At 43.1% G+C, this 20,340-nt stretch overlaps 1 protein-coding gene across 11 annotated transcripts in view; it reads right to left on the bottom strand.

Moving 5' to 3' along the window:
* The window catches only part of MYCBP2 (MYC binding protein 2), a 339,358-nt gene that overhangs the window by 201,354 nt on the left and 117,664 nt on the right, over positions 1 to 20,340 (bottom strand). For all 11 annotated transcript variants that reach the window (XM_088459230.1, XM_088459176.1, XM_088459189.1 and 8 more), the window contains 7 exons: positions 16,206 to 16,323; positions 15,435 to 15,639; positions 12,322 to 12,475; positions 5,676 to 5,848; positions 5,177 to 5,302; positions 4,951 to 5,078; positions 4,767 to 4,858 (listed from right to left, as the gene is read on the bottom strand). In XM_088459230.1, coding sequence (XP_088315356.1) covers positions 4,767 to 4,858; positions 4,951 to 5,078; positions 5,177 to 5,302; positions 5,676 to 5,848; positions 12,322 to 12,475; positions 15,435 to 15,639; positions 16,206 to 16,323 — 996 coding nt within the window. The remainder of the gene's footprint in view (positions 1 to 4,766; positions 4,859 to 4,950; positions 5,079 to 5,176; positions 5,303 to 5,675; positions 5,849 to 12,321; positions 12,476 to 15,434; positions 15,640 to 16,205; positions 16,324 to 20,340) is intronic.

The raw sequence follows: 20,340 nt of genomic DNA, 5'->3' as shown, positions 1-20,340 counted from the left end.
ACTCTGGGGTCCCGCTGAGATCCCCAGATCTGTACTGGCGTCTCAGCGCCAGCGGGGTGACGGAGCGGCAGCTTAGACGTCCTATGGACAGTCCGACGCTGCCGCTCTGAAGAGTCCAAAGTCCATGGAAAAAACTTTGTCCCTAAAAAAATAAAATAAGCTTAGGGGCTGCTAATCAGCTCCCCCTGCGCTAACGGTGACCCGACTCCGGCCGGGCACCAACTTAAACTGAGGTGCCTCTGGCTTGGGGGTGGGGTTATAGGGAGAGTGGACCCAGTGCATCCTGGGAGCTAAAAGCTTTAACTGCGTGGTGCCCGGATTTGGTTCCCAACCTATACCCCAAGGTCAACCCTGTGGACCCCCTATGGACCCTGAAGTAGAAAAGATATTTAAATATTTTACTGAAAGAAAAAAATATGCCTAGGGGGTGTTTTGCACCCCATACCACCCACCATGTCCATAGGACCCCATTATAAGATAACCCCCCCTAAGTCTTTTTTTTTGCAGAAAATGCGTCTTAGTCGCAATGTGACTAGGACGCACCAGGAGACTTTGCTGCTTAATTTGATGTGCAACACTTGTGTGTGTCTCTGAATCAATATATTTCTATTCTATATATTTTCCACACCAAGTTCCATTGTACTTCACATACGACTGTCACACACAGATATACAAGTGTCACTTACAGTCATCTGGTGTATCCTAGACACATCACAACGAAGGTGCATCTTCAACAAAAAAGAGACGCCCGGTGCTAGCAGAGTTGCACAGGACCTGGCAGCTCACTAGTGCCAGGTATCTTGCGCCGTGTAGCGTACTGAGGCTAGATGTATGAGGACACATCTGTAACACCTTGCAGGGAGGGTATATGTCCTCCAGCAAGAACACCCTTTGTTGACAGGCGCTGAACATAAGTCCCAGTAACATAATCCACTAGGAAATGGTCAGGTTGGGGTTCTTGAAATTGAGAATTCAATGAGATTGCAAGGTCCAAGCTGTCGCTAGACATGAATTTGCAGTAAAACTGTGGATTTCACCTAGATTAGCAGATTCCCCAGGTAAGGGATGATCATCTAACAGGAGCAGGATCGCTACCATAATCTTTCTGAACACCCTTGGAACGGTGTCTAGGTTGAAGGGCAGTGCATGAAACATTACAAGATTGAACAGCAAATCAGGTGCCCAGCCAGATTGCAAGTACTCATTCTTGATGTCCACAAACACTTAGAACTTGTACTGTTACATGCTGTTGATGACTGACCTGAAGGACTCCATCGAGAATAGCTTGAAAAGAACATTCTGATTTTTGGACCAGAAAGAGATTTGCGTAAAAACACAATTTTTTCTTTTATTCCAGGACTGAAGTGACTACTCGTGCTGAAAGACGGGCTTGCTTCCCTTAGGGCAGTGGTTCTCAAACTCGGTCCTCAGAATCCCACACAATTTCCGTTTTCCAGTTCACCCAGCAGGTGCACAGGTGTACTCATTACTCACTGACACATTTTAAAAGATCCACAGGTGGAGCTAATTATTTCACTTGTGATTCTGTGAGGAGACCTGGAAAACATGCACTGTTGGAGGTCCTGAGGACTAAAGGCCCCCCATACATGGGGCGATTTCACACACTATATGCACGATTGTGATCGACCGCAACGATCAATCATGCATATCGTGTACGTTTTGGCATGCTGTACGATGGCGATGCGCTTCCCCGCCGTCGTACATCGGCATCGTAGATCTAATGGAAAAACCATAAGATCTGCGATCTATCATGCTGTTAAATAGGTAAATGAAGCATCTTGTAAGATGCATCACTTACCATTCACAGGGTGAATTTGAAAACACACCAAGACATCGTACGTTTTCAAATCGCCCCGTGTATGGCCAGCATAAGTTTGAGAACCTGTGCCTTAGAGTGGACAGCCAGTCCATCCTGCTTACTGTTTGTGAGAGGACTTAGGAGCTGGATGCCTTGCTGCACCAGGTCTCAATAGCTCTACACAGCCCATAGAAGTGAACAAAGAACTCGCTCCTGCAGCGCAGACAACTTGCTTTACTATGGGGACAAAATAAGAGAAACCTTTAGCTTTAGGGGCACTGACGGGAGAAACTCCCGCTCCTACTTTCTATGGCCTGAGAAATAATCTTATCCAGTTTAGGATAAAATCTCCCCATAATAAAGTATACCTCTCACTCCCAGATACTGAGAGGCCTCAAGGACATGATAGCAATTTGGATTTCAGTCTGAGATATACCAAACCCTCCGCAAATTGTTTCAACTCTCTTTTCCCTTCCCTACTGACCCAGTCCAAAGCTAAACAGAATCACCTACTGCACATCCACCATGGACTGGACACAAGACAATATAGTGTGACATCTGGAGCAGGTAAAAGAAAAAAATGTCACTGGTCCTCTTCCCGGGTTATCCAAAGAAATTAGGAAAGAAAAGGACAAGAGAAGTGCAGTTGCACAGCCAAGAGGAAGGCTCAGGCCAGAAACAAGGAAGAGCACAAAGAAAACTATACACCCAAATACACCTCACCACTAGTACTTAGAGGGCAGACAGGGTTTGGGGAGAATGATGAAGGCTGCTCCCAGAAATTGCCTCCTATATCTGCTCTGGTTAGCTATGCAAGTGGGAAGTCACACAACGAAGAAAGTGCCTTTATATATGTATGCGCCTCAAAGGTTCTGCAGCGCCTTACACAGTACAGAAATGGGCACACAAAAGAAACAGTTAATAGTAATACAAAACAATGCAGGACAAAGACATGGTTTATACATATAGCTGCATAACACAAGCAGCAGGGCATAAGCAACCAAGTGTTAGGTGCCAATAGGGGAGTTAGGAGTAAATGATACTATAAGTAGGGGGAGGAGAAGCATGTGAGGGCCCTGTTCCTGAGAGTTTACATTCTAAAGGGGAGGGGTGACACAGATGGGGTAGATCGTGAGGAAGGAGCATGGAGCAGTGGGTTAGGATATGTGCTGCAGAATGTGTGTGTTTAAGATGACCTGATGGAATGTCAAAGTTAAGTCCTTCATTCATCTATCTCTATGACAAAATATAGGATTATGTTTGTGTGTTATTTACTTGAGAGAAGTACAAAATAAAGTTGTAACACTTTAATTTGTGTGTTACATTTTAGCATCTAAATACATCCTGCTAAAAATGCAGCTATTATGGGACTGCCCTGCCATCCTAATACAGTAGTGAATACTTTAGTCCCAGCTGCTGGGTGCTATGCCATGCTCCTGTGAGTGGGTGCATCTGACATGCTAGACCCACCCACAAATGGGTGCAGCCATACCCAACATGCTGTGGTCCCACAGGATGTTGCAGTACCCAGGCCCAGAATTTCTCTTGGCAGCCCTGGAGGTGACAGGCAGAACAAGGAGGGAATGGGGCTTAATGGTGGAGTAACAAGGCCATGAAGGGAGGGAGGTGGCTGAGAGTGGAGGAACAGCAAAGGCAGGGAAAAGAAGCAGAGGGTTGGAAAGCAGACTGATGAGAGAAAATAGGGGGAACAGCAAGTGGAGGAGACAAGAGGAAGAGGATAGGGATGGATACAGTAGAGGATTATGTGGGCACTGAATATGGGGGGTGTTTGAAGAAAGAATGTCCATGCTGTGGACGAGGTAATAAGAGAGATGAAAACTGGAGTGGAGGCTGTGTGATATACACAGTGTGGATAAAAGTTGTTAAATATTCAAAAATGCAGATAAAAGAACAGTGCAGCTGGTGTATGAGTGCACTTCCAAAAGTGAAATATATAAGAAAGGTACGTGAGTAGTGGGAGACGGAATTAGTTAATAAAAGAATGATTAAAGTGAATAGATGTAATGCAATGGAAAAAGGCAATACAAACAAGTTTTTCTGTAGTATGAAGGCAAAAATTACAATGTACAGAGCCAAACCAGTCAGAAGTGTTTTGAACAACAACAAAAATCAAGAGCAGCACGCAGATAGGGAAGTACTTGCAATAGTGCCTAACCCTAACACTAACCCTCCTCCTAACCCCGCTACTTACCTTTGGAATCCCAGCAGTCGGGATCATAACAAGTGTCGGGATTCCGGAGCTGGCATTCTGACCGTATCCCGTCCAAAGGACGGCCCCCTAGCTCCTGTCACTGCACTCAATACCACATAATACCCAGTGTCCCACAATTGGATGTTAAGAGAAATCTATAGTTCCAATGATATGTTATCACACTGTTTAATGGGGTTAAACACAATCAAACTAAATACATAGAAAACACATTCAATAATCTCCTTAAAATGTACATGATTTAAAGTGTAGATAAATGTACATTCAAGCTGGTCCCATATAATATTTTAATCAAAAGGATGGTTACATTTCTGTAAAATTATACCTGCAAACAACTAACATTCAAAATTAGGATTAGATTACTAGCAATCCCATCATTTTTATTAGAGGTTTTGTTGGTTTGTCAAAAGAGAAAGTCCAATTCTGTTATGACAGAGCAGAAGCATTAGCAGTGCATGCACAATATAGAATATTAGTAGAATCAATCAATCAGACTTTAACAACCTCACTGGTTACAACAGACTCACTGATAAACTCAATCTGATAACACTGAAAATGTTATACGGCAGATTGGACTATTGATTAGTTTGAATTTATTGTCACCTTAACATGTGATTAAATGTTTACATGTCAATAAAAATGGATTGTCTAAATGATCAGAGTATAACCAGCATGGCTAGCATTTGGCCAAGTGTGATTTAGTAAGAACAGACTCACCTGGCTGCACAGTCATATGCAAGAACATCAGTCTCTGCAAGCAAGTCCCCATCTGTTTCATGGTCACCTCCATCTGACCCCAATTCAAATAACTGTAGTGAGGGATACAGAAAACAATTATGTCAGTGTGTCTCCAGACCACATTGGATGAGATCAATGCACATTGTACATAAAAAAAGGTAACCTTTATTTTCGCAGTGTATTCTCCTCTACCACCAAAAAGGCCCAGTCCTCCAAGCAGAATGTCGGTATCAGCACAGAAACGAATCGCTTCCACTGAATGTGCAGAGTACCCCCAGCCTCCACCATGACCTTAACAAATGACAAGCAGTATATTTATTTTGAGCAGCTGGACATTAATGCCTGGCATGCTTGTCTTTCTGAAAGTACAAACCAAACTAGACTCGTACTTTCAAATCGGTTAACAACACTGTAATCTTCCTTGGAATAAACTTTCAACACTGATTGAGTTTCCTCTTCAGTACTTGAGACACCCATCTTCAAGTCTTGCATTGCAGCCAGTGTGTCGAGACAGCCTGAAATTAGGAATATTGTAAGCACACACAGAAAACTACCAAGTCTAAGTAATCACTTATGCCAGAGATTCCCAAACTCAGTCTCCAAGGGACCCTAACAGTCCCGGTTTTAGAGATAGCCATGCTTGACCACAGGTGACTTAATTAGTACCTCAGTCAATTTGATTTAACCACCTGTGCTCAACCATGGAACCTCTAAAACTTGACCTATTGGGGTGCCTTGAGGACTGCGTTTGGGAACCTCTGACTTATGCACTAAATAAGCTTAACACAGTTTTCCTTTTAACAAAATACTGTACAATATTGTCTCATAAATTTAGCATTATTTATACCAAAGTCTAACACAAGTTATATATGTCCAACATAAACTTACCTAGTATATGTAAAGCTGCATGTGATCGAGTGGTTACAGCCTTTTGTCCTGTAGGAAGTGCCAGCTCTGGACTAAGAATGCTACATCTTAACTGCATGTCAGGGGCTGATGGTAGCCTGGAGTCTGCTATGACAGCATTATAACACCAAAACTCTCTTGTGCTGGCCTGAAACCTAGAACAAAACATGTCACTGAGTATGGCCTTATACTTGTATTTAAATTCATTTGTATGTTTTACAAAGAAATAGGATTTTGGTACTTACCGATAAATCCCTTTCTCCGATTCCACAGGGGACACTGGAGTTCAAGACAGTGGGGTATAGACGGTGGTAGAGCAGAGCCTGGCACTTTAAATAATCTAGAAGTGTGACTGGCTCCTCCCCCTCTATGCCCCATCAGCCCCAGTTTAAGAACTGAGCCCGAGAGGAGACGGAGGACAACAGAAAAATTAGGAAAAGGAGAAGACCACAGAACGGAACAATACCGACTGAAGGAGAACAAAGGAACCCATTGCAGGGAAACCATGCAGTCACACAACCATAGAAGGAACCAAACAAAACAGCAAGTACGCAGCGCTGGGCGGGCGTCCAGTGTCCCCTGTGGAATCGGAGAAAGGGATTTATCGGTAAGTACCAAAATCCTATTTTCTCCTTCATCCACTAGGGGACACTGGAGTTCAAGACAGTGGGGACGTCCCAAAGCCAACCTCCTGGGTGGGAAGCGCGGAGAACTTGCTGACCCCTTGGCCAAACCAAAACAGGGACCGCAAAGAACCATAGGCCCAGCGGAAGCTGAGGATTAAGTGTCGTAGAGCACAGGAGACAAACACCACTCCTTGCTAAACAGTCATAGAAACTTCCATAACGTACAGGTTAAGTCAAAAGGAACAGAACGGCTGGCGAGAGAACAAAGACAGTTGAGAAACGTCAGAACCAGTTATCTCAACTGAAATAGACCAAACCGGACCGTTGGCAGCCGAGAGCCCCAACAAGAATCCATAGAAGGGCCGTAAACAAGAACAAACTCGAGAAACCGTACTAGAGGCTATACAGGAAGCTGCAACAGGTGCAGACAGCAGAATCCCAGCACAGCTGGACATAAATCGTATATACAGAAGTATAACAATATCAATATACAGAGCTAAACTTGTCCACAGACTCCAAACAGAGTATGCAGGGAGTCAAAAGACTAGACCGAACAGTCGCCCTGAACCCTCCTTGAGGTCCAACTACAACAAAGTTGTTAACCAGCGGAAGGGTTAGGCCATAGAAGTCTCCAAAGAGTGGAGATCCCACTGGGCCTGAGACGAAATAGAGATTATTGAGACTACAAGACCCTTCAGAGGGTCAGACAGCAGTACATCCCATACTGAAAACAGGGATAAAACAGCAACTGAAACGCTGCCGCTAAAAAGAAAACAACTTCCAACATGATGGAAGTGCCTAGTCAGTACCAACTGCTGGCCCGAACCCTACCCGTAAAAGAGCACGAATGCAACAGTCAACCAGGGAGAGCTACCAATATAGGGAAGCATCCAGTCAGCAAGGCTAGAGCACTAGGACAACCATGAAAGTACCCGTCAGGTACCTGTCAGTGTGATCAAATATCAACAGATATAGAACAGAAAGCCCAACCAGGCCCCCTGCGTGGAACATAGTGACTGTTACACATCTATGTAAAGATGTGCACTAGCCCATAGGTGCGCTTCGGTCCATAACCCCAACAGATTCTAGTAGATAGTGTCACTAATCCAATGTTGTAACGATGCACCCACACACCAGGAAAACTCTAAAGTGTAGAGCCAACTGATTAAAAGAGTGGATGGCTGCTAGGACAGCAGCTAGGGTGCATTAGGGAGAATAACACTATGTATGTCAGGTTGCATGAAAAATGAGCATCTTCCTAGGCATCAGTGAGGTATGCTCTTACCTTTGAGCGACCAGAATCCCTCTGGACGCTATGTAGAATGTCACTGACCTTTACCAACACACAGCAACCTGCCACGTTAGGAATAGAGAGTAGCTTCAGTGGGCCAAGACCAATGCTCTACAGCACGGACATCCATCTGGAGATGTGCAGCATAAAATACTGTGGAAACTAGCAAAATGTTAGTGGAGACAAGAAAGTCGTAGAACAGGACTCTATACTTGAGCCTGTTCCAAAAGGGATGTGTATCTGTATAGTCATGTTAGACCATACATATACCCCTAAAACGGTCCGCTAGTGTAAGTCCTTACATAAATATGTATAATGGTGAAGTGCGTATTATGCCCACCAATCTAATACCACCCAGGCATTCGATCCTGGGACCCTTCTGTTACTGGTGTACTCGCCTTATCAGGTGAGCCATTTTATCTCCAGATAAACCCGTTTTTGAAGTGGGAATCAAAAAGACGACCTCAATGCTGTGAGGCAATAATACCACCGCACTAGCCGCGCATCACTAACTTCCTCTTGTATGAGCCACCGAATGGAGCACAGAAGATATAAATCTATATAGATGCACATATGCATACCCTCTAACGTGAGCACAGAATGAAAAAAGGTTTTAAGATCAGCCTATAATGTAGTATATGGTTTTCACATATATGCATGGGAAGAGTACTGCTCCTCTCAAAGGTAAGCCAATGTGAGGCATAAGCCTGGGGAAGGGACCCAAAAAAAGAGCTAACCCTGAGTGAAGGGTATGCTATAACCATAAGTTCTGGCCACAGCACCAGAACAGTGGCTAATACTATACATTTAGGCAAGGTAGCTAGTATACCATGAGGTAGCTCAGACTTTAGATGAAGCTAGGCACCCTTTGTGATAGATGCGGTGAGGCAGTTCCAAGGGGAAGTCTGACAGGGGGTAATAGCAGGCGCTGCAATTGGCAGGACTGTGTCTCGTCAGCACAGCGCTACTAGCCGGGATGTGCACCAGCTGAATAACTGGCCCCTCTCAGAACCTCATAACGTGGTGTTATAGTTCAAAAATAAAAGGGGATTGGGCTAGTTCCCATTCTGCTAGCAAACCAGCCATCACTATACTCCTGTCATCCAGTGACAGGCATCCCTACCGTTTGCGCTGAAGGACTCCCAGCGTGGGATGTGGAGGGGATAGGAGACCACGCTAAAGCACTCCCTGCTGCAGGTAGTGCCTAAGCTATACTACCTGCGTGCAGGAGATGACAGTAATATTTCTAAATAAGAACATGAGCAATAATTAAGAGCCATGAAATGAACAGAGCCCAAGGACAAAATTCACCCCAGCCTGTGTATGTTCTATAACTACTGTCCTTAGAAGGGAAGCAGGGGGCGCTGGAATACCGCTCTGAGTGTGCGAAGTGTCACACTCCAGTCAGCACAGCGCTGCTAACCCCATTAATAGAACTGACACTACTTATATCGGCAGGTGGCTCTAGGCCTTCATGATATGAAGTGTACACAAGGGCCCCTTAGAGACTAATTTTATTGAGATATGCGACAATAATATGGAGTACCAGAATTGATATTGAGAAGGGTACCTGTACTTAGACATATAACGCGTTTGTCATCCCAAGTATTCATACAAGGAATGGGTGTCTAATAAGTTTGCTACCAAGTAATAATAGGTCCTCTGAACAGGGCGCTGTAGATATAGACTGACGGAAACCGAACTATAACCCCAGGAGGGTGTAAGTACGTATCTTTATATACATTTGTGGACCTACAAGAAGGCCCCAGGACATGTATAGGGTCCATACTGGATGCAATGCCTAAGAGTATCACTATGTAAGCCGCATCACATGACTAGTTTATAGAGCACCATATAATATGTATGGAACTAGCCTACAGCTTCTGGTAAGCCCAGGCGGCTTTCGCATGCGTGGAATTATAGGTAAACCTAATGATAGTGGAAGTATAGGCATACCTACACATATACATAAATATATATATGAATGTATACACACACACACAACTCAAACCCCAAGGAGAGATAGTGTAAAGCGGAGTTATTGTACCAACTAGCGCATCAGGAGAGCCAGCAACCAATCGCAGCCTCCTTCTTTCAATATGCTAGGTATCCGACATAAAACTGATAAGAACAGATCCTACCTCTGCTCTTATGGTAAGGCTAAGAAGCGATATCCACATATGGATACGCGTACCTCATACAAATATATATATATATATATATATATATATATATGTATTACACATACATGCACCCACATATATGTACACACATACACACACGTGGCTTACCTCCACTCAGGGAGACTGCTCATGTGCCGCATGTGGCCGTCATTCTGCTACTGCGTAGGGGCAGGATATTTTAGCAGCGTGCTGTCCCCGACTGGTTTTGCATAAAGCGGAAGCATTCAAGGCTCCTAATGCAAAACCCCTCATTAACTGAACCTCTCTCCTGCTAGACCGGAGAGGGTTCATGGGAGCACTGATGTTGTTCTAGGCCTACAGTTCCCGGTATTCCCAGGCGGTCGTAGGCTGCTATGGCAGGGCGTGCCGGTCATACATCGCTACATTGGGGAGCTGCATTTGGTATAACGTTAAGGCGATTAGCCCTATGCTATAGACTAGCCAATAGGGAAGCCTGCTCAGCCCCGCCAGGAGCTGCGGGATGCAGCGTCTCCTCCTGAGTTTAGATGAGAGCTGCTAATAGCTATTTGGTGGTTTCACAGGGGACTGAACCCAGGACCTGCTGTCTGTAATCCAGATGTGATAACCACTACACTATGAAACCTCAGGTAGTGCTGCAAGCACAGGGAGTACACACAAACTCCACACAGCAAAGGGCTGCGGAGGGATCTGAGCCTACAACGTCAGCGCTGAAAGGCAGTCATGTCAACCATTATCTGTTATAGAACAATGATAGCAGAACCACGCTGCTCTATGTCCAGCAGGTCTGTAACTTTGACTGTGCCTCAGCTGCCTATACTAGCTCGCCCTTTGAAAAGGCAGACGCAGCGCTCCTGTTATGGAGAATGTCGGGCCTCCACGCGGTGCTTAAGATGATTCTTTGCACTTGCTGCCTGGGGCACATAGACTGTACTGGGGAATACAGGGCAAGAGGGTGCACGGTGCAACAGAGACTCTCCCGCTATCATCGCACCACTCCCCTAATCAGAGACCTGACTCGCAAGCCGTGGTTCTATAATCCGCGGTGCAGCGTCTCCTCCTGTAACAAGAGGAGGGACATTGCAGGTAGACAGGCGCGCTGTAGCGGCGTCTAACGGGCGCGCGGGAGATCAACCCGGCGCCGGTGTTCTTTTAAGCACTGGCGCGGTGATTACAGACAGCCGCTGAACGGCTCTGTTAGGGTGCGCGGTGCATGCACTGAAGCGGTGTCCACGAGCCCCTGACAATGCCGTCGCCGGAGCTTCTACATTACAAGCCCCGGCGCAGTACAGGGAAGCTCCTGCTAGTGGCGCGCCTACCGCAGCTACCCCCTCCTGCTCCCCTCTGGGGAGGAGGACCCGGACTGCGGCCTGTCAGCGCTGCATTGACCTCGCTGCAGTGCAGAGCACTGAGGGGGAGAGCCCGCCTTAACGCTGAGCCACAGACGCTTTACAAATGGCACCGCTGAAATGGCGGGCTTAACAGTGACCGCTAGCGGCATGTCACTGAGCCCAGCTAACGTCCACTGCTCCTGCTAATCAGGAGCAGTGGTCATACTTACGGACTGCTGCGGCCGGGATGCTGGGCTGAGGGGGCGGCGTGGAACCCGGACACATGCCGGTGTTAGCAGTGGCGGGTCCTCGCAGGGTCAGATGACTCCATTATGTGTGCCCCCTCCTTAGGGTCACCGGACACAGGCTGCAGTAGCCGTGTAGTGCCCTTCCCGGCGGCTCCCACGTAGCAGGCAGACTGCCACAGTAAGCAGCCTGCCTGTCCTCAGTGCTTGTCTAATAACTAAAAATATATATGAGAAAGGCTGGAGACAGCCTGATGTGCGACCGGCTCTCTCGGGCGCATTCTAAAAACTGGGGCTGATGGGGCATAGAGGGGGAGGAGCCAGTCACACTTCTAGATTATTTAAAGTGCCAGGCTCTGCTCTACCACCGTCTATACCCCACTGTCTTGAACTCCAGTGTCCCCTAGTGGATGAAGGAGAAAACATAACTATTGCATCTAAATCATGTACAATAGTTAGATCCAACAATATATAGTTACAAATCATTTTTCCTTAAGTCTTACATGGTGTCAGATGAGCATTTAGCAATGCGTTATTACATTAGTGATATACAGAATGTGCAGTGCAATAGACACATGGGTGTATTTTCATAGCTAAAATAGCTTTGTATTTATGGCAAGTGTAGAAAATTCTAATAAACAGTTACATTAAAATGAATGTAAGCTCTTCTATAGGTTTTATACCTAGATTTTAATTGCCTTCGATTTATAATTGCCTAAAATTGCTTTGTTAATGTTTGCTCCAGAGCTGAAAATGCGGAGGAAGAACTGTCATGGCGTTTTTCTACTAAGAGTGTGAAAGGAAATACGCTCTTCATAAACATGCTCAAACATGAACCTTCATTATCTCAGCTGCTGGAAGTCTGGATTGTAAGGATTGGTGATCTTAATAGTTCGTCACCAAAATGCATATATTTTCATTCAGCACAAGTTACAGTAAATGCATATGCCAGTAAGTTTAAGTAGAAACATACCTCCAAATAACATCATGGACTGGGTCCAAGCAAACCCCAAAACCTTGCAGGTCCTCTTGTTCGGAATCATTAAAAGTAGCACAGCTTCCATCCACTTTATTGATAAGAAGGCATTTAAATGGTGGGGGCTCAGTCATAGAAGCTGGCACTAGACCTGCAGAATTAGAGATCATTATTATTGTCTGTAAAGTGACTAGGTACACTGTATAGTTATCATTTATAATACATCTCTCACTATTACTAAGAGTGTCATGGGGTGGTTGTCAGTCGATAAGAAAGTGACACAGCTAATGAAATAAATTATAAAAAGGAGGTAGCTGGTCAAAAAGTAAAAGTTGTCAGGTAACCAAATAATTTAATAGAATTGCTTTTATTTGGTTAAAAGCTTAAATTATGACTTTATTTGAGGGAGGAGGGCCAGGAAACCAAGTTTCAAACATGATGTCCTAATTAGGAGCTAGTTGAAGGGGGGACCCCAGTTACCTTCTTCCATAAGTTGATACCATTATGTCACTTTGAACAAATAGTGGAGATGTTTTGGGAGAGAATTCTCAAACAATAGAGCATTGTTGTAGAAGTCTCTACCAGCTCCGTAATAGGTCATCCTTTGGATCACCACACATTTAACACTGGAAAAGATTTCGACATCTCTTACAATTTATTACTTACACCAATCAGCCTTAACATTAAACCCACTGACAGGTGAAGTGAAAAACATCTCATTACAATTAGGCAGCAAGTGAGTACTCAGTTCTTGAAGTTGATGTGTTGGAAGCTGAATAATTGGGAGTTCACTACAGGGTTCTCAACTAAACACCTTAATTGAGTAGTCCTGGCAGGTCACTGAAGCTGGGTACAAATTAGGTGACCTGTGTACCCAGCTGTCGACAGATACGCAGTCCGTAAACACCACACGATCTGGTGAACGACCGCACGATATATATTGTTCCCCCGCCGCATCCAAATGCATGGAGTTGTCATTCACAACCTCAGATTGAGCAGCATGTTTGGCAGATCTGAGGATGTGACGAATGATGCCACAGGAGTGCACATAGTGCATACACACTGGACAATTTGAACGATTTGTCATTTAAATCTGTCGGAAAACGCCAAATCGTTTAAAAGATCGTCTAGTCTGTACCCAGCTTAAGAGTCTGTCTCGTAGACTATAAAAAGATGTAGTACTTTACAGACATTAAAATTACTTTTAACCTAAGTTATAAAGAAACTTAGATCTCTTAAGGCTCATACACACTAGACTGTGTGCTATATGAACGATATTGGTGAAAGACTTCCCTTGAACTTTCTGTAGTGCAGGACAAACGATATTGGGTGTACACTGAAAGATATCTTTAAAGATATCTTTCAGTGAAGTCATCCTACCACATCTCTGAATAGGCAATTCTTGACTATATCGTCAGATTGGCCTTCATGTACAGACGACAAGAGACATCACTAACGACCCGTGGGAGCGTGCATCGTTGGTCTTCAACTGCATACACACTGAACGATATATCGTTGAACGATATAGTTATCGTCCATAAAAATCGTCTAGTGTGTATGCGGATTTACAGTACCAATCTCAGTTAATGGACACCCTCCGCAGCCGTGATGTCCTTGTAATCCATATAGCCCGTGAGCATCTACTAGATTTACTAAAACTCTTGAGCCTTTCACCACACTTGCAAATTATTCTCAGACAGAATCATAATGTAAACTCTTTCTTCCTTTTCTGTCTGATTGCTGTTTGTCAGATGATTGGAATGCTAACCTTTCCTTAGTGGTTTAGTACAGGCTTTCTCATCACCCCATCCCTTTGTTATTAAGCTTATATAAAGTCAACATCTGTCTTTATAATTTACTTCATTTAAAGGTTGTATGGATCTCACGGTGACCTATTTGTATTGCCAGAAGCTAAAGTCATCTTACCTTCTCTTTATCTTCTGTTACAACTAATGGTGCGCACACATGGTATGATCAGTCCGTGATAATGGTGTGCTGGATGATCGTTATCGTTCATCCAGCACACCACCAATCCACCGACGGGCCAGCGACTATGTAACCTGGTCGATATCGAACAGGTTAGCATGCATGCACGGGCGATGGTCGATATAGTTATCGTCCATACATGCTCACGCATCGCTGGTTGTTTGAGGGTTGGTAGGCAGCAAAAAATTAACGATCTGAATGATACGATATGGTCGATATCGTTATCGTTCATTCAGTGTTTCCCCGATAATAAGACACACTTTTTTTTTTTTTTGGTCAGAAAAACTCCATAGGGCTTATTTCTGGGGTAGGGCTTATTTTAATTAACATTGACAGCAATTTCAATAATTCAATACAATTCTTTACTTACCTTTATTTTTTTTCCTCTTTCTCTCCTCTCCGTCGCTGCTGTAAATGACAATGTCACGCACGCCAGCTGCCGCGCGCTCACTGTGAGAGAGTGAGACGCTGCAGCTGTGATTGAATGCCACTGTTAAAACTTTAACAGCAGCATCCATTTCATGCGGGGGGAAGAGCTGGGGGCATTTTAGTGTAGCGCAGGCAGGGACCGGACAAAATGGGGATTTTGTTAGGGCTTATTTTCAGGGTAGGGCTTATTTTGGATCGTTTTTCAAAAGTAAGGGTAGGGCTTATTTTCGGGGTAGATCTTATTATCGGGGAAACATGGTAACGTGCATTTTTATCGTACAGTGTGTACGCAATTTAAGATATTGTTTATGATCAACTGTAAATGGATACATTGTTAAAAAATAGAATGCGCAAAAAAACAAAAAACTTTAATCCACAACAATTTTTCCTTTTAATATGGTGTAAATAAATATATGGATTACTAGTTAAGTCCGTTATCAATAACTAGAAATACAAATGGATTACACAATGCAGAAAGTAAAAAACAGTGGTAAAACATTTTAGCCAGATCAAAATAGCGTAATTTAAATACTTGAGAGAAAAAAATAATTAAGGACAAAAGGAAAGCTCTAATAGGAAAGGAATTAAGAAATATTACAGTAAATGCATTTTAGGAACGTTAAATGAAAGCAATCAGTATTCATCACTAAAGACATTGTGGTATCAATTTACATAGAAAACATTCAACTGCTTGCCTATTATATGTCGACTTGCAAAAATTTCTGATGTGGCTAAGACATGGGAGTTGATAAGTGCTTCGTCTATCCGCAGGAAGGTCTGGTCTCCACTTGCACCAACCCATGTTGCTTTCCTCCCGTACTTTGAGCCAATGTTGGGCATGGGTGCTGGCTTTGCATTCCAATAAGGCATGTCTAAGATGGGTCTCCCAAGCTGTCCTTTCTATGAGGAACAATTCATATACTAGGATTAACAACCATAATTCATCACCAATCACACCTTCAGAATACACACTAATTGATTTGAACATCCACGGATTTATTAATCTGGCAATTAAACATTATTGTTCCATAAAGTAAAATGACTGGTATGATGTCATGGTGTTTTTAATGCAGAGAAAAAGAAAAGCAGTGATCAGTGCTGAAAGTCTAGTAATCAGCCAGCACTCATAGTCCAGGCTCACACGAGTTACTTATTAGAAGATAAAATGACTAGCACATAAAACACAAAGAAAAGCTTACAGCACATCCAGTCATGGACCTCTGCTTGCAAGAAGTGGTAACAAGAATGCTTGCCATAAGGGCTTATAAGTGGAGTAAATGAAGTACAAAATAATTAAAAAGAAAAAAAAAAAAAAAAAGACAAAGGATTATGCTGTTAACCTTACGAGTACAAAAGTACAATGTGTATATTAACCTGTCCGAACTTTCTAACAATCTATTTTCTCTCCATTTCTTCAGCAGTCTCCATTTTTTGTTAATTGTTTTATTTAATTTTTTTTAACTTACCGAGAAACTTCCAAATGTGAACACTTGTCCATCCATTAATAGAACTGCTGTGTGGTTGCTCCCAGCTGTAACTTGAGTACTTGGGCCTGGCAGTGCCTGTACCAACGATGGACAGCCCCTAGGTGAGAAATTATTCACTATATAAATAAACACAAACATACAATATATAAAACATATCTACAAATCATCAGCATATTAATATGCATTGTATAGCATAAAGTTAACATTCATGTTGTGATCTAACAAGTCTTTAATAATCTATTTAAAATAAACAAGCATCAAGTAAGAAGAGGATAATCTTTACATACTAAATTAAGTTTCTTTAAACCAATTGGGGGGGGGGGGCAGCAATGGGAACATATTAGGGTATATTGGATGTAGGAGTACAGGCAAATATGTTCCATGACTGCATAGAGCACTACAATTAACTAAGAATAACAGGAGGGAATAAGAGAAAGTAACAGGGAGATGAAAAGAACAACATCCACTTTATATGGACTATAAAGTACAGGAGTGTAAATAGCGGGCATTGTGTCCCCCCTCAATGTAACTAAAGAAAAGGATTTCACAGAAATCTTATATTTAGTCCTCCAATTGGGAAATATGGGAAACCTGTTGAGACATCCCCAAAAGCTGCCTCTAACCATAGGTACAGCACTGGGAGCCATGCCTGTCCCAGGCTGGTTCTGCCACTTCAATGCAAAACCCTTACACAGATGGCACCAGAGAAGTCAGCTGGAAGGCTGCACAAACAGCGGCAGCGCCAGTCATACCGGCGTGGCAGATGGGACATGAAACTCCCTCAATGGGAGTACCACTCTCAGCCTTTGTCAGACATGACAAAGTAGGAAAACAGCCATAGGATAATAGCAGAACATAATCAGAATAAGTGAACCCACATCACAGTCCACAGTGGGAAAGAACTAGTTTGAAAAACAATCTCCAGACCTAGTACCTCACTGTAGACAGGGTACAAAATCGTAAGCAGGAGGTGATCAAATGTCTGCTGCTTCCGTTGAGCTTTTACAGTGTGACAGCTCTCCATGGAGGTGTGGCATGAGGAAGGAGCAAAGAAATTCTAGCAGGATCCAGTCCTAGGATCGCAGCCATCATAGATTTTAGTGGGGCCTTACTATTCACTGTAAACCTTACCTGGCGCGGAACCTAGACTGCCCTGGTCCCATATCCAATCACGGTTTATTAGGAAAAAAAACATTGTCTGGGAGTGCCTTTCCTCACCATAGCCTCCAGCATCGCGAACGAGGACCCAGCTGTGGAGGGTACATGGATGGTACCCTAGAACTCCCAACCTTACACCGGATTCCTGCACAGCCGCCAGCGCTGTGTAGGGCTTCTCTGCAGTAAGCACCAAGTTCATAGCCGGAATCAGATCAAACATAAAGCTAAGGCTGCAAATCAGCACCAAAAGGTAGCACCACAAGGGCTTTTAAAAATAATAATTACCTCTATCAGTGCAGTAAGAACAGGTCGTCTCCAATTACACTTAGAGAAACATTAAAACTTATGTAACAGAAGTGAACTACACAAACCATCTAAGAATTACTGCACCTCCATTTGCTCTTGATTACATTGCAGGAATGTAGCAAAGCAATGTGTATGCAATGAATAGAGCAGCTACAGCTAGTGGCCATAAGTCAGCAACATATTTCACAGCAGCCGTGTCAATGGAGCAACGCAATAACACAGATGGCATTGCTGCAACACAGTGCTAGAGTCAGAAGTTCAATTCCCAACAGGTCCCTAGAGCTTGTATGCTCTGTGTATTTGTGCGAGTTCCTTTCAGCGATTCCGGGTTTCCTCCTACTCATCATGATTGTAAAAAGTTATTAGCATTAAACCTACACAATATTTTTCAGCGCTGATAATATTACATCACATGAGGGGCCTAACATGCACAATGTGCACTCAATACAGCTAGAGAGCATAAGGGAGAAGAAAGCGTGCTCGGTGATAAACCCTGACCTCACTTGTGGCAAATTGTTACACAATATCAGGGGAAGTTGTTACTTGTAACAACGTTCCCTACAGTCAGTGGCAGATTTCAGGGGCGCCACTTGAGGCACGTGCCTAGGGGCGCCACTTGATGGGGGCCCCACGCTGCATTTGAGCAGCGTGCCTTTCTTCTTTTTTTTACCCAGAAAGGGAGAGCGACTTCCTTGTGAGCAGGGAGGCAGAGACACACAGACAGAGCAGAGTAGGGCTGCTATCGAAACCTGGCCAGGAGTGGGTGGGCTCATATTGCTTGTGTAAGAAGCGAGGCAGGAGCATTTATTTGCACTAAGTGCAAATCAGAAATCAGCAGCGAAGACGATGAGTTATGTCATTGTTAACAGACTATATACCAAATGTGATTTTGTGATAAACGTACAAAGTTTTCTAATGAACACTTTTTATATTTAGATTTTGTATAGATTTTATCTGTAACAATTTGCCCCAACCCCCGTAACAACTTACCCTCTGTTGCGGTAGGTTGTTACGATTATTTTTGTTCCGAAAAACATGTTTTTCATTGTTAATAATAATTATTGGATGTAACTTACACCCAATATAAACAGAATAAAGAATACGGTTTTGTTTCTAAATTTTTCTGTGAGGTTGTGATTAAAGATTTTTGAATTTCTGTATTTTTGTAACAACTAGCCCCGCCTTCCCCTATACTGTATTAATACAGCCTATATACTACAGAACTGAAGAACCTTTTCTGGAATATGAGAAACTCTAGGAGTCCTAGAGTTTCATTCATTTTAATATACTGGTTGTAACCAGTAGTGTGCAATTGGTACCAATTTTTATCAGAATATAAAAGGTTCTTCAGTTCACAGTGAAGGATTGGCTACATAACACAGTAGCTGTTACTTTGTAACTATCAGGTTCCCAGTGATTATATTGTTACAATTGCCATTACTCAATACCAGAGACTGACAGTTACATATGTACAGAGGTAATACTTTCTACATGAATTTATGAATACAACTGCTGCACAGCCTTGTTTTTTAATCTATCACTTTTTTTATTTTTTATTTTAGATTTCAATAAGAGCTCAACTATAGGGCATATAGTATATATTAAAAGTTTTTGAATACATGAGCAATTACAACATAATGTAAGTAGAATTATGGTGCAATACCTGTGTTTTAAAAGTGTATTGAATAAAAAGTTTATTTTAACAGAATTTAGATTAAGAAGGGATTGAGTACACCCCTATGTAAACGGATACCCTTTTTCTTGCATATGTACATACATATACCCATACAAACATACATATAAAATAGACAAAATTAAACATACTGACATCAAGAAAGGGGCAAGATTATACCTAAACAGCATAGTTCACTCCCATGAATAAATGAGCAGCACACTTATTAAATGAAAAAGGTAGAAAAAAATGTAATCCATCACATTACCAGCCCATACAGTAATAACTATCAGAACAAGATATATTCAGTATCCCGACGCTTAGAATACCGGCGCTGTAATCCCGACACCTGTCAGAATCCTGATGCCGGTATCCCGAAAGTAAGTAGCGGGACTAGGGGGAGGGATAGAGTTAGGCACTGGGGAGGGGTGTACTCACCTATACACGAATCTAAACAAATCCGTTCTAGGAGCAACACACACACTGCATAGTCAGGACCAAGCCGCTACCAGAAATCCAGCATGTGTTCCAACAGGAAGTCATTATAACTACCTGGAAGTAACATTCTCTAGTGTTGTCTATACATTTCAGCTATCGGAAATCGTCACTGCTATTTCATTTTTGGTTTTTATTCAATTTGAAAAATCTTCTTTAAATACACATGAGAAAGTCTGCTGGTTATAGCCAACACCATGTAGCATCCCCCTCTTATCTGGTATGTTGCTCAGTCTCAGTAAAAATCAATACAAAAAGGGGATATATCAAATCAATCTGTGAATTGGTTATCAAGGTTACTGCATAAGCCAGAGGTTCACAAACAAATGCGGTCCTCAAGGCTCCCCAACAGTTCAGGTTTTAGAGATATCTATGGTTGAGCACAGTTGACTTAATTAGTACCTCAGTGAATTTGATTTGAATCACATGTGCTCATCCATGGATCTCTCTAAAGCCTGAACTGTTGGGGAGCCTTGATGACCG

Source organism: Taudactylus pleione, unplaced genomic scaffold (genome assembly GCF_031769625.1).
Source record: "Taudactylus pleione unplaced genomic scaffold, aTauple2 ptg000041l, whole genome shotgun sequence".
NCBI classification, from domain to species: Eukaryota; Metazoa; Chordata; class Amphibia; order Anura; family Myobatrachidae; genus Taudactylus; species Taudactylus pleione.
Note: the sequence above shows the minus strand (reverse complement) of the source record. Positions and strands in the feature narration are given on the sequence as shown.